Source organism: Chelmon rostratus, chromosome 20 (genome assembly GCF_017976325.1).
Source record: "Chelmon rostratus isolate fCheRos1 chromosome 20, fCheRos1.pri, whole genome shotgun sequence".
In the NCBI taxonomy this organism is placed as follows: Eukaryota; Metazoa; Chordata; class Actinopteri; order Chaetodontiformes; family Chaetodontidae; genus Chelmon; species Chelmon rostratus.
The window spans coordinates 12,548,230-12,567,618 of record NC_055677.1 but is presented as its reverse complement, the minus strand read 5'-3'; the positions used below and the strand labels follow the sequence as shown (position 1 = coordinate 12,567,618).

The 19,389-nt window shown below is 43.4% G+C and overlaps 2 protein-coding genes across 3 annotated transcripts; both read right to left on the bottom strand.

The window, feature by feature from the left end:
- Positions 1 to 1,121: 1,121 nt before the first annotated feature.
- On the bottom strand, positions 1,122 to 8,632 carry pdk3a (pyruvate dehydrogenase kinase, isozyme 3a). Its single transcript, XM_041961456.1, has 11 exons — positions 8,294 to 8,632; positions 6,605 to 6,746; positions 6,418 to 6,489; positions 5,852 to 6,036; positions 5,680 to 5,769; positions 5,318 to 5,395; positions 5,014 to 5,090; positions 4,787 to 4,888; positions 4,552 to 4,659; positions 4,303 to 4,416; positions 1,122 to 3,844 (listed from the first exon to the last, which is right to left on the bottom strand). Exons 1-11 carry the CDS (start codon positions 8,394 to 8,396, stop codon positions 3,695 to 3,697), a joined length of 1,221 nt encoding a protein of 406 aa, XP_041817390.1. The 5' UTR covers positions 8,397 to 8,632; the 3' UTR covers positions 1,122 to 3,694.
- Positions 8,633 to 10,480: 1,848 nt separating this feature from the next.
- slc51a (solute carrier family 51 subunit alpha) lies at positions 10,481 to 18,859 on the bottom strand. 2 transcript variants are annotated; one of them, XM_041961636.1, is made up of 9 exons: positions 18,664 to 18,859; positions 15,495 to 15,646; positions 15,309 to 15,382; positions 14,864 to 15,022; positions 13,048 to 13,159; positions 11,759 to 11,905; positions 11,498 to 11,603; positions 11,105 to 11,276; positions 10,481 to 10,988 (listed from the first exon to the last, which is right to left on the bottom strand). In XM_041961636.1, exons 1-8 carry the CDS (start codon positions 18,737 to 18,739, stop codon positions 11,128 to 11,130), a joined length of 975 nt encoding a protein of 324 aa, XP_041817570.1. In that variant the 5' UTR covers positions 18,740 to 18,859; the 3' UTR covers positions 10,481 to 10,988; positions 11,105 to 11,127. The 2 variants fall into 2 exon arrangements, with proteins under 2 accessions (XP_041817570.1, XP_041817569.1); XM_041961635.1 differs by having other exon boundaries at positions 11,115 to 11,276.
- Between the last annotated feature and the right edge of the window lie 530 nt (positions 18,860 to 19,389).

Sequence of the window (19,389 nt, the reverse complement as noted above, 5' to 3'; positions counted from 1 at the left end):
TGCTAGTTGAACTGAGAGTTAGGAATTAACAAAAAGACACCCCACATACTAAAATAGCAGAGGCGAAGCACCTCCAACACTGTCTGAGCCAGTTTGCACCATTTTAGCATGAATGATTGGCAAAGAATCGTGACACACAATCCTTGGATCACACCATATAGTTATGACAATTTAACCACAAAAGTAGATTAAAACTGATCCTGAAGAAAAAAATTAGCCTGAGAGAACAGTGGCCAGTATGTTCCTCATATTACGATTGGTGCAAAGGAAGCGCCACTGAAAGACAACTGAAGACACAAAACAAAGCTTTTCATCACATCAGTTGAATTTAAACAATATAATTGCAGTTTTAAAGCTCATTTAAGAAAGAGAAATGTTCTGTCAGAAAACAAGCCCCTTAAATCTCTGCGCCTAATCTGTAAAATGCCTGTTAGATGATCCCAAAAACTTTGACTGTGATGAAGCAGCCTTCATTTATGAGCTTCTTGAATGTAACCTGAGCCTTTGAGACCACACCTACAGTACAGATTAAATGTAATCCCTCCGATTTCTAGTCACACGCCATCACAAACGCACAAACCACAGCCACTCAGTAGACCACACAGACATCACATCTCACGGTAAACGTTTGTGGACTCTCAGCATTAAAAAGCCATGTATTTCTTCACAGCTCTCCACGTTTTATCTGTCGAAGTCTGGCAGACGTTCTCGCTCTTCGGAAAATGATGTCAGCTGTTCATCAATCCCGGCAAACTCGGAGATAAAGCCTTTCTCTAGGACTCTGATGAAACTTGAAATATACAATAATTGAGGCCCTCCAGGTGAACTCAAACAAAAGCCGGAACATCACCCCAATGTTTCATTCGCTGTTACTGGAAATGTATGTAATAACTTTTTCTGCTCAGGTCTGCTCGCTCATGCCAGGCCGCAGCAGACCTCTCTTCCACCCCAACGATACAATAAATACCCTAATGCAATGTAGAGACCTCGATGTCCTGTACGCACCACATGTGAAGCTGCACTGTATGTACAAACTTTGGGAATGTGTGTCTTTTTTTGATTTTTTTAATGGCTTGATATGTAAATAAATAAAAAATCTATAACTGAATGTGAATTAAAGTGCACCTCACCTTCTTAACAAATAACAGGCATGAAATCATCAACGGATCGCACACAACAGCAATTTTCTTTATTGTCAAGTTCGACAACGTAGGTTGATCTCATGCTGGACCACATCATTATACTGCCTTATTATACCACCTTTTTGGTATAACGTCCATGTTGCACTAATTGCATATGTTCGCGTGACGACCTCCACAGTGGAGTTCATGCGTACAAGTACGTTTGTTTAAGCTGGAGGTACAGTAGGATGGAAAACACAGTGAATACTCCACACTGGCAGCAAACACATGAAGTATAGTTACGTACAGGATATTTTCTAAAATACCATCGGTACAGAAACACTCTTCAACAGTGAAGGTTGGCAACTACTGAGGAGGAAAGATCCTCAGGCCTCTAAATCACACAACCGGAGCTGGAACTTTGAATAAGGTGTGAATTCTGTTCACAGGCTTTTTTGATTGCGGCCGATGTGCAGGGTAAAAACACATTACGGGTGGCGAGCGGAGGCCTTTACGTGAAGAGGAGCGTCGTCTCCGTCTTTGCAGCAGGTTTGTCACTGAGCATCACTCGGTGAGCCTGGCAGGTTACGAAAGCACTGGCAGTGATGAAATGTTATTAGAGTGAGGCTGAAAAGGATGAGGAGGCATTCCTTCCTGAATTCTTCATCTACACTCCTTTCTTTTCACATCGGATGGAGCTAAAGGGGATGAGAAAAGGACGTCACTTCGGATTATTCAAAGTCACCCCGATCATCTGGTCCAAACAAACAGAACCAGGTTTGGTCTTTTTCAGAAGCTCCAAAAATCACACTGCGATTCCGACGTTTTTGAGAGTGCAAGTGGTGACATGAGATCTCACCTGATCACAAATAATCTTCAATTTATAAAAATAGAGGCCTGAAATGATCACATGAAAGTTATTTGGAGGAAAAATATGTGTGCGGTTAGTAAAGTGCACCAAAAAAGTTCCTTAATTTGATTTATGTGACAAAAATATCGGATCGGTTTCAAGCAATATGTCAGTACCAATAATTAGTGGCTGCTTCAACCACATTTTCTCCCGCTGCCTTTTCCAAACGCTGCTTGATTTCCGATTCCGTAAATAGAGAATTTGGGTGGACACTGGACAGTCCACATGAAAATAATCATCAAAGATGATCAAAAGTAATCCTGTTCCAATGATTAAAAGAGGACGAAAACAGTGCAAAAGCATAAAAAAGGTAGTTAATTCGCTGCGTCTTTGTTCCAGGATATAAATAAATTAAAACCTCTCAGCTGTCAATCCCGTCTGAATTTTAGCTGCATCTTCTACACTCATGAAAATAAAAACAAAAGCACAATTTAAAAACACACAAGCTTCGCTCAAACCCATTCCGAGGACTGTGAGGATTAGTCGTAGGAGTGAGACTTGAGGCTGACTGGATGAGAGCATTGTTAGGGTGAAGTCCAAGCGCGTCCACGGCGGTAGGCAGGTGTAAAATGTCTGCAGGATGCAACGGGTCCATTCGTCCGATACAGTACTAAAATCATGCCGGTGTGGTTGAAGCAATGTGACGGAGAAAGCTGGCATGGTGGCATTTCATAAGCATCCTACAGACGCTGCTTTGGTCCTTCAGCAGTTGTTAAATCAGGGTGCAGAGCTGGTTTGCAAGCAGAAATGTCAGATGAGGGTCAGTTGTGTTTGTAGGTGGCGATTAGTTAACTTCCATGAGCGAAGAAGTAAAACAGAAACAAAATTCCCTGAAAAACTTGATTTCTAGCGTTCCTTCATTAGAAATTAACTTTTGAGTTCCAGTAGAGCCTTCAAGGCAGAAGATCCCAGAAGTAAGGCTTTCTCTCTTTGACATAAAATAAAACTGACTTCTAGATCTTTAAAAATAAGGTGTACTCTTTCGTTAATCTCTTACAAAGGAGTGATCATTTTCTCTCATCTACATGCAATCTTCTCTTTTATTTTCCCAGGCCGAAATAGAGACCAAAACAAGTCTTTACTATGCCAGTGACACACTGGCCTAATTGTGCGTTCAATCGACAGTGTCTCCCAAAGGAAGGAAATGAAACCTCCTCCTCTTCCCATTTGCACTGAAACTCAAACCTCCTGACTCTGCTTGTGTTCGAGAGGGTGAAAACGAGACAGACTCTCAATCAGCAGTGCTGGCGTATTCAGCCACAGGGAGCGGCGGCCCGGTCCGCACAGACGAGCCAGGCCGAACTGTCCGCGAGACAGTTAACAGTGAATTTAGCTTCGAATAATGGCCAGATGGAGGAGAAATGAAGAAGTAAAGATGCAGAACGTAATGGTGGGGAACTAATTTGGAAGAGGTTCATTTTTAACTCTGTCTTGGGAGAGCCAGTGGTAATGCCACAAGAATGAAAGCTACACTGATGAATGCTGTTGCCATTGGGTACAGATATAAATCAAGTTCAAGGATCTTTTCCAAAGCTGGAATGTTAAAGCAAGTCTGACCGTAAACCAAGCGTTTACCCAAGGACAACACTTCATCGTACATGCTCGAGGGCAGAGTGCAGGTATTTGGGCTCAGCAGAGGGCTGGGCTAGCATGTCAGGCAGAGTTATCTGTTGGCTTTGTATTTGGACTTGCTGGCATCGCGCGGCTCTTTGCTGGGGTTGCTCCAGTCGTCTGCCTCGGGGCTGGTCTTGTAATGCCGCCACGCTGACTTGTTGAAGACGGGCAAGCGCTCGAAGGACTCGCTGGACAGGGCCTTTAAGCAGAGGGACAAAACAAAAGAGCCAGTGAGAACTCGGCTTCATCGTGCAGCCAGAGGCGGTTAGCTTAGCTTAGCATTAAGATCTGAAGTCTGCTAACTTAAATGTGAAGCCACGGCCAGCAGCCGGTTAGCATAGCTTAGAATAAAGACTGTAAACACTGAGAAACAGCTACCCTGGCTCTATTCAAATGCAACAAAATGTGGCAAACAGAATACATCTTTTTGTTTTTGATGGAGGTTTCATAGCTGCTTCTCCCTACATCCAGCCTTTATGCTAAGCTAAGCTATCCTCTGGCCCTAGCCTCATAGTTAACAGACAGATGTGAGTGGTATAAATCTTGTCATCCAACTCTTGCCTTAAAAAAAGTGAATAAGCGTTTTTTGAACTGTGACCAGCTAAAAATAAATTAAACCCATTCCAACATGCTCCACATTTGACTAGCTCACTTTACCTTCAGATAGATGACTGCGTCTGTGCCCACACCCTCCATGGAGTACAGTTTCAGATCCCCCTGGAAGTATCGGGCATAGAGCCTGGAAATCGGCAAACCGTAGCCAAAACCAGCCTGGATGGGAGAGGGGGAACGGCACAGAGCAACGGCATTTAATCTCCCAGATGCTGTACATAACAAATGAAATGGTCACCAGGATCAATACTGATCTGTGTGTGTGTGTGTGTGTGTGTGTGTATGTGTGCGTACCAGTGGGACAGCTCCTGGCTCCAGGCTTGGTGTAGGAGCAGTGGAGTACATGTAGTTAAACAGACGGTCTATCTTCCTCAGAGGAACTCCTCCTCCTCTGTCACTGATCTGAAGGCAGATCGCGGGAGAGACGAAGCGAAAGGGTGAGAAAGACGACCAGACAAGAAGTTCAAAAACCATAAATATTTATTCAAGGATATGCGTGTGTGTGTGTGTGTGTGTGTGTGTGATTTACCTTAACAGAGAGATCCTCTTTACCCAGAGTGACTTTTGCCTTTACTGGTGGTAATCCCTCTGTGCTGTTCTCATAAAGCTCCACTGTGGCTCTCATTGAGTTCTACAAACACGCAGAGTTCATTAACTCAGCTCAGTCTTCACACAGTTGTAACCACATTATGACTAAATTACATTTAAAGAGCGCTAAAGTGGTGAAGTTACTGTCACCGGTACTGCACTGCTCACCTTAAAGAGCTCAAACAGCATGTGGAACAGATGAGAGGGCACATACACCGCCTGGATGGGCTTTTTTGGGGCCTTCACTGGTAGACAAGAAAGATCACACACACATGCATGCACACAAAGCCGCTTGTTTTCAAGTTAACGAGATGGTGAACATTATAATCACGGGGCTAAATTTGGACCCCAAAGCTGCACCCACAAGCTCTGAACAGACTTGGTAACAGGATATATTGTTTCACATCAGCTGTGCGATAGATTACAGGGAGAAAATGGCGAAATGAACGAACGGCTGGCAAAAAAATCTTACTGTTGAACTCTTCGATCTTCAGCTCGGGCGCAGCCAAGTAGTACTTCTCACACAGCATCTTGGCGGTGTCATAGGCATCTGAGAGAGGAGGCAAAACGACAGGAGTCAGCACAGAATGAGCAGAGTATGGGCAGAGTTCAAATTTGGATTCCTGTTACTAATGTGGCTTTCTGTCCCTTGCTGGGTCACTGTGAGTGCAGCTTTGGATCCACATTGCTGGAATTCTTGAAAAATCATTATGTAAACATGCCGTTTAATGCGGATGAACTGGGGTTTGTTTGATTTGTGCCACAGCTGAGAGTCACTGCTGAGATATGCGTAACAAAGTGCTCCCACAACCACCCTGCCTGTCTTCAACTCACCACTGACAACTTCAGCCACGCTGCAGGTGGGATCAATACTGCCTATGTGTTTTGGATGGGCGGGGTTGGTGTCGTTGCCGAACAGGAGAGCTGCGCAGAAGAGACGTGGAAACTAAAGTCAGCTGCAGAGCAGCGGCGATCCAAACAAGCCACATCGGTCTGTGAGACTCACTGTGCTGGTTGATGAGCATGCGGAAAGAGATGCGGTTGGTGTAGAAGCGGTCCAGGAAATACTGGATGTTGCTGCTGATAAAGGGGTCAAAGCCAAACTTCTCTTTGTACTCGATGACTCCCTGAGCCATGGTGGGAACCACGTCGTTGTGACGGTTACGGATCTCGATCAAGAGCTCTAGGAAACTGAAAAGAAAATAGAAAAAAAAATGCAATGAGGCCGTCTTGGATCCACCTTGTGATCAGTCATGAATGAAGTGTATCACTGTCCTTTCATTTCCAGTGGAATGATTGTAAAAGTCACCTCTAAGCAGACCTTATCCGAACTCCTATCTGTGTTTATCACACAGTCATCCATTATTATGGCATAAATACACAGCGTTACCTGTGCAGTCAGCAGGGATCTGCAGAATGTGTGTAACAGGGATTAGCTGCAGAGGGACTCGAGACATAAAGACATAAACCCAGCACAGAACAGCTGGGTGGCTGACAAAGCTGTACTTACTGCACCGTACACGTATCACACTTTGCTGTCGTGAATCATTCATTGAGGCAATGTTCACTCACTCGTTCAGAACGTGAGCATCCTCTGGCTTTCGGTTCTCATAATCCAGCAGCTCCACAAAGCTCTGCATGTACCTAATAAAGCAGAGGTCAAAAGACAGCCTTTACGCAAACATCTTAACAATACTCCTGCTGTAAACCTTATCCCCGAGCTGCCATATAAAGCTCATTTCTCCAGGAAGCGTCTCACCATTTCTGCACCAGTCTGACGGAGGGCTGGCTGAGCAGGTGATCAGGGAGCAGGTTGACCTCCCTCATGGTGTTGGCCAGCCGCACCGGCAGCTCCTTGCGCAGGAACATGTAGGACGTCTTCTCGCACGCATTCTCCCTGCCTGAAAGAACAGCGAGCGGGGTTTGTGGAGGCTTCGCCCGCAGTGAACTGCACATACATTCAGGGCTCAGTTTGTTTTTTTCATGTCGTAGTCTTAGAGGCGCATACATGACAAAATCCACCACGCACAAAACTTCTGTTATATTCTGGTTCCCATATGACACATGTTAACCCTATCAGTTAAGAAACAGGTGGAATAACACAAAAATGTAACTGTATTAATCTCAAATCAGTGGAAAAGTTCTGTTTTCCCCATAAAAAAATATTTCCTGTGTGAACTTGTGTACCAGCGTGACGAGTAGACAGGGTAAACAAACAAGCTGAGTATCAGGTGGAGAGCTGTAGTCAGTTTCAATTTCCAACCTTTAACATGATACCTTCGACTGTGCTAACTAGCTGGAGCTGTATGTACTTTCCCACATGAGCTTGAACCATACAAGGAAATCATAAATATTGTAGCCCAGCAGAGAGAGGGGGTCATGGAAAGGTTTGGGGAGATTTATGTTTCTGATCTAAACAGGAAAAATAAAATTACTGTGGCGTAATGTTAACTGTCTTTCTCAGAAATGGCCATCGGGGAAGCCGACATTGCATTTTTGTGCCAACCAAGAAGTCGTTTGCACCCGGCCTCTCTATTGAGCGATTGTGAGGACTCACACGTGAACCCTGTTAAACTCTCAGCAGAGAAAATGTGCAGAGGAAATCTGCTGGCTATGTGGAAAAGGAACAGTGTCACAAGGAAATGTCCCATCATCTCTGCTCAAAGGACAGGCTTCCCCTGATTCAGCACCACAAAGAGAAGGCCCAGTAACTGCAACACGGGGTTGTGAAAACACCAAATACTGACTCAGCCCTGGAACGACTACTGGTTGACTTTCCTGTTCCCTTTTTGAGACACCCAGTACGTTTTGCCCTACTTCTCTTCTGACCAATTACAGCCAACAAGATCCTGGCTGGGTGTCTCAGCGCAGCAAGCTTCCTGGACCTCACATCAGATCCACGGCCGTGACAACAAATTATGTAAGAGAGATGACTGTGTTTTAATCAGAGATGGATTAAGGAAAGCCTTGAGCGCGGCGTCCAGCATCTTGCGACTCAATTTCATGTCAAGAGCACAGTTACTGACTCTGCATGCAGAGACGCGCTGCACATGCAAAACCAGGACCCACTCCTGCTCTGATGTAAGGCTGATTAAAACCCTGTTGAGCATTTTAGGAGCTGGACTCACATGAGCTGCATCCAGTGCGACTGGGGAGGACGCCTGCATGCATTAGGCTCAACAAACAGAGAGCTGTCATGCACAGCCATCATATGCATGTGCATGTGCTGTTACTAAAAGTAATCACTTCATTCAAAGCCCACATCTGATCACTGCACAGTCTAATGTTTCACGGCAGCTCGTGGAGGACTTCTTCTATTAATAACAGGGCTTGTCTGAGACACTCCACAGAAACAAGAGGCTGAAATGATAAAATACATGGCAATAAACAGAAAGGCCTGCTGGTTGTCCTCCTAATCAGCAAGTCACTCCTGTAAGATGATGCTTACCAAAATCCAGAAACTGCTTGATGGAGAGCGGGGACGGCGAGAACCTGGAGTAATACTCGATTTTGGGGTTTGCGTTTTTCAGCAGAGACGCGAAGAACCTCATTTTGAAAGTTTTTATTAAAGATGCCCGCAGCTGAACGTAAGAATGACTTTCAGCACAAACACGACCATTTCATCCCCGGTAATGCTGACAGCCACACGGACAGTCCTCCCCGGTCATCCCACATTTCTTCCGGTGGACACGAAGCGAAGAGATGAATAAACGTCCATAAAGTTACATGACAGGATACAAACAATATGCGCTCCAGAGTGTTTCCTGGGTCTGCATTGTTCAGACATATAGAGGAGCTAAAACACTGTCAAGCTAGTCGGGAGCAAACGTCCGTTTCCGGTCCATTTTTTCAAAATAAAATTAATAGGCTGTCAAGAGTAGCCAATTTTGGTAACGATTAGAAAATTTAGTTCCGATTTTTAACACGCAGCCTTTATAGATGGTTTCTGGTAGCTTATTTATGTGAATAAATCATTTACTAATTCTTTATTAATCAAATATAATTATTATTAAGAGAAAAATATCTCTATATCTATGTCTATTTCTTCACCTTTTTTTCTCCAAACTTATATTATCCATGCTAGAAAAACAATTAGTTAAAATAATAGCATGCTAATAGTTAACAAAGACAGATGCATGGTAGAAAAAAAGAAAAGAAAAAAGTAGAATGCGAAAAAAAAACATGCATGTTATAAAATCTGAGATTTTATAACTGAGACTAAATCAAGATGGGGTTTAGATAATATAACCTATATGAAAACAATACATTAGTTAAAGTGACAGTTGCCAGCCAAATGCAAAACAACTGTATGCTGTATGAAAAGAGGTCTGTGATATTAAACATCATACACTTCGTTTCGTCCTTTAGCTGTTGTCATCATGAGAAGACCAGTTGAACAGAACATTTGAGCCCTGAGGTTCTGGAAAAGAGCTGCAGAGCATCTGGATAAGAGTTGTTGGTTTTTTTTTAACAACTTATTAAAATTTCTCTGTAGACTTCAGGAGTTCTAAACTAGTGTTTATACTTGCAGATGACTTATAAAACCCTTGCTCAATGAGTTAACATTTGTAAACACAGGCTTAATGCTTTTAAAATGTCATCCACGTCACTCTAAATGACTTACTACAACTGCAGACTTGATGGCTTATTAGAAGTTCCACACTTACAGCCTTTAATGAATGACAGTGACTTGACTATTAATGACTCAACAGCCAGAGGGATTTTTCACAACCTGGCACATGTTGTAAGAGGCTTATAAATGATAAATAAAGCATTGATGAACTCATCACGCATGACAACAATGCATCATGCTTTATAAGTTCATATGTTTTTTTCACATATATATTAAATATATATAAAATTACCTAGCATTATTTGAAATAGCTAATTTTCACAGTCTGCTTCTTGCACCTTTGACCATTTTCGAAGTGATGGGTTAAATAGAACAAAAACTTCTATCATTATTTTGAAGGACCATGATAACTCAGAAGGGCAAAAGTATTGTTCTTAAAAGACTCAGTCAGTTTGAACAACACTCATCTTTGTGGAGCTGGGGGGAAAACATTTTATTTTGAAGGTTAAATCCCCACACTTCCGGCCAATTTTGACTGCGTGGACGGTTTTGGACATCACGTAGCTACATTCGAAAGTTTCCACTCAACCGCACTTGGCTCAGGCATGTTGATTCACTGCGGTGATTGGGTTAAAACTAGGAAGTGCGAAACAGCAGCAACACAATTGGACGAAGGCGTGTCAATCAGCATCGTCTACATTACCTTGTTTATCTGCGGCCGCCTACGTAATTCGTAATGCGCTATGAAATGTCTAATTGGAACAGAAGATCTTGCATTTGAATAACTGATTACATTTTGGAGTTTAATGTGTTGTTTTCCGGATTGTACGGAGCCTGTTGGTATGATAACTGCTGGTTACAGTGGCAGTGGGTGATACCCAGGCTACACAGAAGCTGTTTGGTGTCTACCAGATTTAGGGGTCTAATGACTGAACAGACTGAAACAAATGACACCACAGAGACACCACAGCGCTTTCATTTCATCTGAGGATGTTTTAAATCTTTACATTGTACACATGCTGACAATAAAGGTCCAGTGCTGGTGACACAGAATGCAAATGCTAGATAAAAATATAGCTTTTATGCAATAATGCCTAACAAAAGACAGCAGATATAAATAAATGGGGCCACCTTACATTTGGGGCTCCATTATTACGATTATTATTAATATTTTGGAAAGGCCTAGAATTAAACTAATATGCAACTGTAAATTCAAAAAGGCGAAGGAAAGTGAAATTTGGTACCTCAGCTGATACTTGATAGTCTTTTTGTCAGTGCACACAGCAGGTCGACTGAAAATGCAGTTGTGCAAAATTAACATACAATTCACAAAGCATGGAAAACAAAATTTGGAAAAATAAATGAATAATAAACAATGTTTTCTTGGGTTTACACTGAGCAGTTTCCTTAACACTATGCTCAAGTGTCCCCAAACGTTTTCTCTATTTTCCCTGAACTTAAAGGACACAGCGGGAACAAGCCAGTCTCTAGGTCTCTAGTGCTGGATCTCTCTGGATCTGTGTGGTTGTTGTGCCCCGTCCATCAAACGGTTACGGAGAGAGTGCAAATCCTGTAACGAACACCCACAAGATGAATGTGCATGTCATTCATATTTATATTTATTCATAATTAACTATTTAATCTCTCATATCAAATACATGCAGGAAGTACAAATGACACACGCACGCTCACGCACACATTCAGAGCTCTCATGCAGAGCCGGGTATGGCAGCCATCTTGGTGTTTTCGTTGTCGTCGTATTCTTCTTCGGGTAAAGGATCGTACTGTCGGCGATACAGCAGGCGTGTTACCAGCGTGATGATGAACATCTCCAGGATCAAAAGCTGCTGACTCATCACTGCGGAGACAGAGCGGTGCAGAAAGTAAAGTAGCGGAGTGAGTACAGGTGAAAAAACAAAGGTCGGCTGCTCAAGGAGTTAAAGAGATAAAATCAAAGGAGACTTGGAGGAGTCGTTGTGTCCAGTTTTTGCGTCTGAATGAACAAAGGGATGGACTGACTCATTGTTGATCGACACAGAGCAACACACAGATGAATGGATCGGCTGTATGTTGACTCACTGTATCCTCTGGCCGGGGCGGAGAAGGGCGGGGTGCAGGCGATGGTTCCGTTTAAAGCCAAGATGTTGATGATGGCTGTTTGCAGCTGACTCAGGATCAGCACCAGCTACAACACACACACACACACACACACACACACACACACAGTTTAACCTGACTGACCTAACAGGAGTTGAGCGCCTGAATTAGTGTCCATCACAGTGTGTAAAACAGCTGTTTGTGTGTATAAAAGTGTGTTTAAAGCCTCTCTGGTGCTCTCACCTGGTACATGGCGTACTTGGGGATGATCTTGAGTGACTGCAGGGTAACCCTCAGGTGCATGAACATGATGGCTACAGGCCACAGGGCTATGATGGTCAAGATGCCCACAAACGGGTTGATCCATATGGCAGCTCCGGTAATGCTCAACTGAAGTGCGGCCACACACACACACACACACACACACACACACACACACACACACACACACACACACACGATAATTAAATTATATAGTTAAACGATCATTTCTTTGGCAAAATAGAAACACTTTACAACAAGTGTGCAAAATACATGCTTAAGTAATAAATGAGTGTATGATGGATTCATGTTGCTCACTGTTAAGAAATGATAAAATCATTGTGAGCTTCTATGATTAGTAAACACTTCATGGATCATCAGTCATTGAATGTTGACTCACAGGTAGTTCATACATTGCTTCATATGCCACAAAGGAAGTGTTACATAGAAAAGGGCTTTTCAGGTCCATGCGTTTAAAGTCTCACATAAATCTGAAGATCTGCTGTCAATGCAAACATCTAACAGTCTCTGTTCACATCACATTTACAAGCTGTGGGGTGGAAGAGGAGTTTTTCCTCAGTTATTGCATTGCTGATTTAATAGTGCTCACCATCTAAGTTTACCCTGCTATGCTAACACTTGCTAACTAGCCCTAAACTCAAAGTACAGCTAAGGCTGACCGGTTTAACGTTTAGCCATAAATCAAGCACTGGACAAATTAACAATTTGACCTGATGGTGGCGCTAGAGAGAAAGTTAAGGGACCATTTCAGTTCTGTTTTTGGAAAGGATGATCAAATGCACAGGTCTGAAATGATCCGCTGTGTGTAACTTGATTGCAGCTAATTTCAATTACATATTAAAATGAAATTAACTCTGAGCTAAAAATCATGAAATAAAGATTCATTAAGTATTATCGAATCACCAGCGCACAGTGTCTGGATCATTTCTTAACAGTGAGCAACAGGAAGTCATAATGCACCCTGCATTAATCCATTCATGAAAACATCAGGAGTCTCAAAGAAGTTACACATTAATTAAGCATTTTAATTATGGACCCCTATGATGAAGTGTTACAGAAACAAATAGAACAATTTATAACAATCGCTAACAAGAAAGTATAAACAGTAAATATTGGGAATCTGGGCTGTAGTGACACACTAACACAATAATATTTTTCTGACACATTATACAGTAACAAGTTAGGGAACAACTTGTACAAACAGACATTAGGGATACAATAGCAAGAGGAGACGCCAGACACCAACTCACATCAGCCAGATTAAAGGTCCCATTGGTGTAGAGGACAATGGAAAGGACGGTGAAGACAATCTTCAGGACAGCAAACTGGAAGGAGCCAAGTTTGAGCAGGAAGAGAGTGCGCCTGGAGTTGGAAGAGAGGAAGCTATTTTACAGTAGCTGCTGATGACAGAAAATTACTTACGTTTCTAAAAAACAAATGTCCACCAGGGAATTCCCCATCTCCCTGAACCTAACCTGGGTTATTACTGCAGGATGTTTCGGACAATTGACAGTGGCCTTGGGCCCATCGTTATTGGCTTCGGGCACGTCCATATTTGAATGTTCCTACATGTGCAACAATAACATTAACAGTCCCTCTGAGGTCCATTATACCGTTCTGATTTCTCATAAACAGAAGTGTTTCCCAAGACGGCACAAATGATCCTCAAACTGAGCTGTTGATGGAAAACTGAGCCCTGCATCAAAGAAAAAGAGGCTTGCCTATCATCATCAGAGTCGCTGTTCTCTGCAAGAGGAAGGTTTACGTAAAAGCACTTTCTGTGTATTTGCACTCAGTGACTGCATGTTAAGCCGTGCATAGGGCTAGAAATGTGCACATCTGCATGACTCCAGAGAGATTGTGCATCGCCTAAACAGACGACCTGCTGGAGACGGATAAACACGACGAATTGTGTGTGAAAGAAAAAAACTGCTGCATTCATTTGAATTGCGTGGATTGATCAGTGCACTGTGACACACAGCGAAAATGCAGGCCGCCCGTATTCAGCCAGAGGGAGTTGAACGACCAGGAGTGTGTTCAACCTGCACCCAGAAAACAGACACACACAACCCAATGCACAGGATCCCTGAGGTTACGTAATCTTCAAAAAGCTCAAAAAACTACATCAAAGAGCTCATCAAGCATTTGGCCGAACCCTTAAACAACACATGGTTGTAACCATCGTAGACGCTGCGCAGGATCTGGGCTTCATTAGCGCCGCAGGATGTTTTAAAAGCCACCTCAGTAATGCAGGGATTGGTGTATTTCCCATAAATGCGGCTCCATGGCTTGTGTTAACTTTGCTCTAGCTACCTTTATTTTAGAGATCTAGGGAAACGAGGCCCCACGTAAAAAAAAACAACATATGCCAGGGCAATGAAGCCCAGTGGGGGTGATCTCTGTTCATTGCAGCTTTTAAAAACAGTTCGAGGAGCTATTTTCACTTTTTTCGTTGGGAGTTCAGTGAGAAGGTCGATGCCACTCTCGTGTCAGTGTCGTAAATTTGTGGCTCTAAAGCTTGCTTGTTAACAGGTGATATCTCTTTAATCTGCATCCAAAACCAAAAGTGTTTCCCCCTTTTTCCAGTCTTTGTGCTAAGCTAAGCTAACCGTCTGCTGGCTGTAGCCTTATATTTAATAGATAGATCTGAGAGTGGTGTTAATCCTCTCATTTAACTTTCAGTAAGAAAGTGCACTTTCAACTTTAATGCTGCTTGATTTTCACTTAATCTAAATCAAAACAGGAGCTGAAATTTGAGGTCAATCATGTACTGTGACAACAAACCTCATGTTTCTCTATATTTACACCATCTACAATTGCTACCAAAACTCTGGAGGCCTAGTAATCTGATAAAGACTCTCTCCTGCAAAGGGTAAAGGGAGCAGATTTCCAAACCCAAATGCTGCTGTTATCAGACTAAACATGTGCTTCTGACCCACAGAAGCTGTTCACACACAGGGTGCGTTTAGGACCGAGCGCTGTTCATTTCTGCTCTCGAGACGTGAAAAAGCAGAGAGTTTGTGTCGAATATGCGAACCCCAGACTGCACTTTATTGGAGTGTTTACCTTGTGATGGCAACATATGGCAGGCAGGGGCAGCAGCAGCAGCACGGCCCCGTGCTGATCCTCAGCTTATGTTTCCCAGCTCGCCTCAGGAAGGCCTCGTCGCCACCCACCTCCTCCAGCATCAGGATCAGGAACTTGAACACCACCACGGCAAAGTAGCTGCGGAGAGATAAGGGTGGGGAGAGACGGGTAATTGGGGGTGAGGAATGAGGGACGGAGGGCGAGCGGGAGGACGGAGCAGTAGAGAGGTGGAGAAAATGAAAGCCATAAGTCCCACGCACATTACACAACAGTGTCACTGTTTTCTATAAAACTCTCAGTAGGTTTTGAAGCTGAAGTTTCCCCCTCTGTGATTTTTTACTGTGGGGCTCTGTGGGTAACAAAACTCACGGCGCAGCGAGTGATGAAAGGTGAGTACAAGAGAAGCAGAGACAGAGACACCCACCAGGCGGAGGTCATATCAGTAAACATGGTGGCTCTGGGGATCCACATCCCCAGACACGACATGGTGCCAATCACCTGAGGAAGAGAGGGGAAAGACTGTGTGAAGACGCAGAATATCTGACCAGCACCTGTGCATTTCTCCCTGGAAGGAGTGGAAAATATAAATCTTTCTGCATGTTATTCTCACCGGTGCCGCCCCATTCACCCAGATGATTACGCTCTTCTTATTGGCCGGCACTTTCTTATAGATGTAGGCACACTCCTCCAGGAAGACCAGCATGGACACTGCCGCCATGAAGGTGAGCACAGAGTACAGGATGATGCCAAAAATGTCCAACTCTGGAGGGAGAGGAAGGAAATAACAACAAATGAGCCGTAATCAAATTGGAGCTGTGACGCTGGGCCCACGCGTCGTTCTCCAGAAACCGAGCCTTGATATGAACTTTGATTGCGCTGCTTTGAAGGTAATCAACTTGTATTTATGTTGTTAGAGCCTTCAGCAAAGCCTTGAAATGTTTATTCAGGCTGAGTAAATAACTACTGGAAAAATAGCAAGAGGCCAAAAGGGTGTGACATGCCCTAACGGGGCTGAGAGTTACAGACATGCTGTCAGCCCTGTGAGGCTGCATTTGGCTCATCTGCGCTTTGAGCTAAAAGCTGGCATCACCGTGCTAACGTGCCCACAGTGACAATGCTAACATCTTTAGCAGAAACATTTGCCATATTCCCTGTCAAAGTTTTTGTTAGCATGGTAACATTTTCTAATTAGCACTTAAAAACAAAGCAAATGGGAATGTCATTAGTTTTGCAGGTATTTGATCGTAAACCAAAGTTTTGGACAAATTGAAGCGTTGACTTGATAATGCCACGTGATGAAATACTAGCGATCAGTTAAGCGATGAAAATTCATCCTGTGGGGGACATGAATGTGTGCACCAGACTCAAAACCACCAATGTCAACCTCATGGTGGCGCAAGAGGGAACGTCACCAACGTCATTAGAATCACCAAATCATGTATGTCTGCACAAACGTTTGTGGCGATCCCTCCAAAAGCTGTGAGGTTGTTTCACTAAAAGCCCAAACTGTCAACCTGCAGGGGGCGCTAGAGATAGAGCCAATGGGATTCATGGTTTTTTGGGGTCATGATTGTCTGTTCAAGCTTTATGGGAAAATGTGCTCAGACTGGAAACAGCGTAACCAAGTGAAGGAAGGCTAATTTAGAGAGACAAAGTAACTTTAAACCATTTTGCTGCTAACTCTAACAGAAACTGGAGAGCGAAATAATGAGGGTCAACAACACACTGATGCATTACTGTGATGGCCGAGCCAGACCTGAGTGCAGGTTCTGTCGACCCTCTTAATTGTGTTTCTTTGAACACAACAAACAGTTGATTATGAAGCAATGAGTGAAAACAGCAACACAGAAAATTAAATGCAGGCTGTTGCCATAGACACGCGTGATGGATGGATGGATTCCCTCTTATAGCATGTGTTGGACAGCTGACGGTTGTGTCACATGTTACGCAAGAGCCTGGCATCATCAAAACACAAGTTGGCTTCTTCTTAAGCCTTGAAAACAAGCTGACAGACAAAGATGGAAAACGTGTCCGGGGATGTGCGCAGAGGAGCAGGCAGGGTGTGATCTGTGGCAATAACTTTGGAAACAGGCACCAGCACACACACACACACATGGCCACAGCTGCTCAGGCAGATGTTTCAGGCAAAGGCAGAAAGTGGCGACGCTGCAGCTATACGCTCACGATGGCGCAAAAAGCGGGAGGAAAGGTTTAGCGAATTGTTTCAGTATGTTGCCTGTAAGTGGGAGCAATCTGAGTCATTTACTGTCATTCTCACAAACACACACACACACACACACACAGGCCTACAACCACACACACAAACAAACATTCCTACACAATGACTTCAGTATCAGTAGGTTGCCCTCTTGATGTGTTTGTTCAGTTACTTTTTTATCGATTGAAATTCCTCTTTTGGCTTCTTGAATCGTTTCAAGATTCAGATTATCATATTTTTATTATATTTCCTTCGTCTGCTTAAACTGTCTCTGTCCGCTCTGCTCTTAACCACCATGTTATGTAGGCACACATGTGGAGTCAAAGGGAAACTGAAGGTCTTTTTCTTTTTCCTGAAAAAACTGATCCTGATCCAGTGAGACTTTTAAAGTTTTAACATCACAGGTACCCAGCAAAAAGCTGATTTCTGAGGCTGATGCAGGAATGAATATTTGGAAATTTTGAGAAAATTAGATAACTAATTGGCCAATGCTATTTTTTCTATCCTTTAAATGAGTTTTTTTATATAGATTTGGGACCAATAAATGTAGTGATCAGCTTATTCAACAGCTGGAAAATACACTTCAGAACTCTGCGGTGGACAAACCAATATTGAAACAGTTACTAAAATACCTACATTCAACAGTAAGAAAACACATCTGTGATAAGATACTTGACAGCATACATGCAGCAAGCATTCGTGAATATATCGAAAATGCAGGGAAATTGTCTAAAAACCTATTTTGCTTTAAAAATCTTAGTGTTCTGAGATGCAGCAGCACAACAAGAGGGTCATTTTTAACCTTCCTTTAGTCTCAGTGATTTTTTTGTTGAAGAATACACATTAAAAAAAGGTCAAAAACACAATGAAAAACAACAAGCCAAATTTTTAAAGCAGAGAAACATCTTCAATATTAAAAACATACAATGCAAAAAAAAAAAAAAGAAAACGGTTATAAATGTTTTTGGAGAGGACACACTGTCCCCAAATCACAGAGCACGAATGACAGTATTTCTTAGTGGACTTTCACAGACATTTATCATGATTTATGGTGATTTAATTCTTCAGGATTTACTCTAAGTCCTAAAAATATTGCTTAGCTCTATTTAAGTGGATTTTCTCTGTGCATTGCTGCAGATGTCGCCCCTGAGAAGTGTTAGGAGCAGTGAAATGGATAATCCAACATGACTCACACGCCTAAATATTAATTAACAATAACCCCGGCAGCCTAGAGGAATGGATTAATGGATTAAGCTCGATCATTTGTTGAAAAATCCGAACCGGCACCTGAGAACTGAGCTCTGCTTGTTTCATACCGGTCTTGCAAAATGTTTGCTGCATGTGCCGGAGACGGAGCCGAGGGTGATCCTGCAAAGATCTTGAGAAGAAACCTCTTTCACTTCAGCCCAGGCAAGAAGCGAGGGGGGCACACAGAGGACACCAGCATCCTGCAGCAGCAGCAGCAGCAGCAGGGTCCGGGGACCACTTAAACCACCGCAAGACCACAAGTTTAGCCTCTCTGCAACCACTGTCACCGCAAACCGCTCCACAGCCTACTCACTGAGGATGATGTCGATAGCGAGAGGAGGTCTGTCCGTGCAGCTCGGGTCAACAGTTCGGTTCGATCCATTATTCATGCTGGCTGCCGATCTTCACAGTTATCTGTCTTGGCCCTGCTCAAACACCCGCAGACGCGCGTCTCTCCTCTCCAAACAGTCCAAAGAGCGTCCTCAAACTCTCCGCAGAGGGATAGCTGCCTCCCGGGCACCCCGACGCACTTGTTGCGCTCGCTGGACCCGCCTCTTTCCTGCTGTCATAGGACAGAGAGTCGGCAGCCAAATCACCACATCCTGGGTACATGACGTAAAAACGCGCTCTGTGTCATGCCAATACATGCGGGACTATATACATTTTAAAGAAGGGAGGAAAAATCTGTTGCTTATCTGTTGTTCATTCTGATCTCTTGAGACTATCTGGAGCCTTGAAGCATTCTGTGATCACTTGTGTCTGAGCCACTTCTCCTGAAGGTCTCTTAGGAGCAATGAAGAGATGAGAAAGAGATGAATCAGAAGACTTATACTAAGTAAACAGATGAGATCTCATTGTTGTCTGCCCCTGATCTTATTCATGTCTCGGTTACAGTAAAGAGATGAGCAAGAGACGAGTCTGAGGCTTTAATGAGAAAAAATCTGAGAGGTGCGCACTGCACAGGAGGGGTGGTAAACTGTAATCTGAGAAGTAACTAAAGCTGTCAAACAAATTTAGTGGAGTAAAAGGAGCAATATTT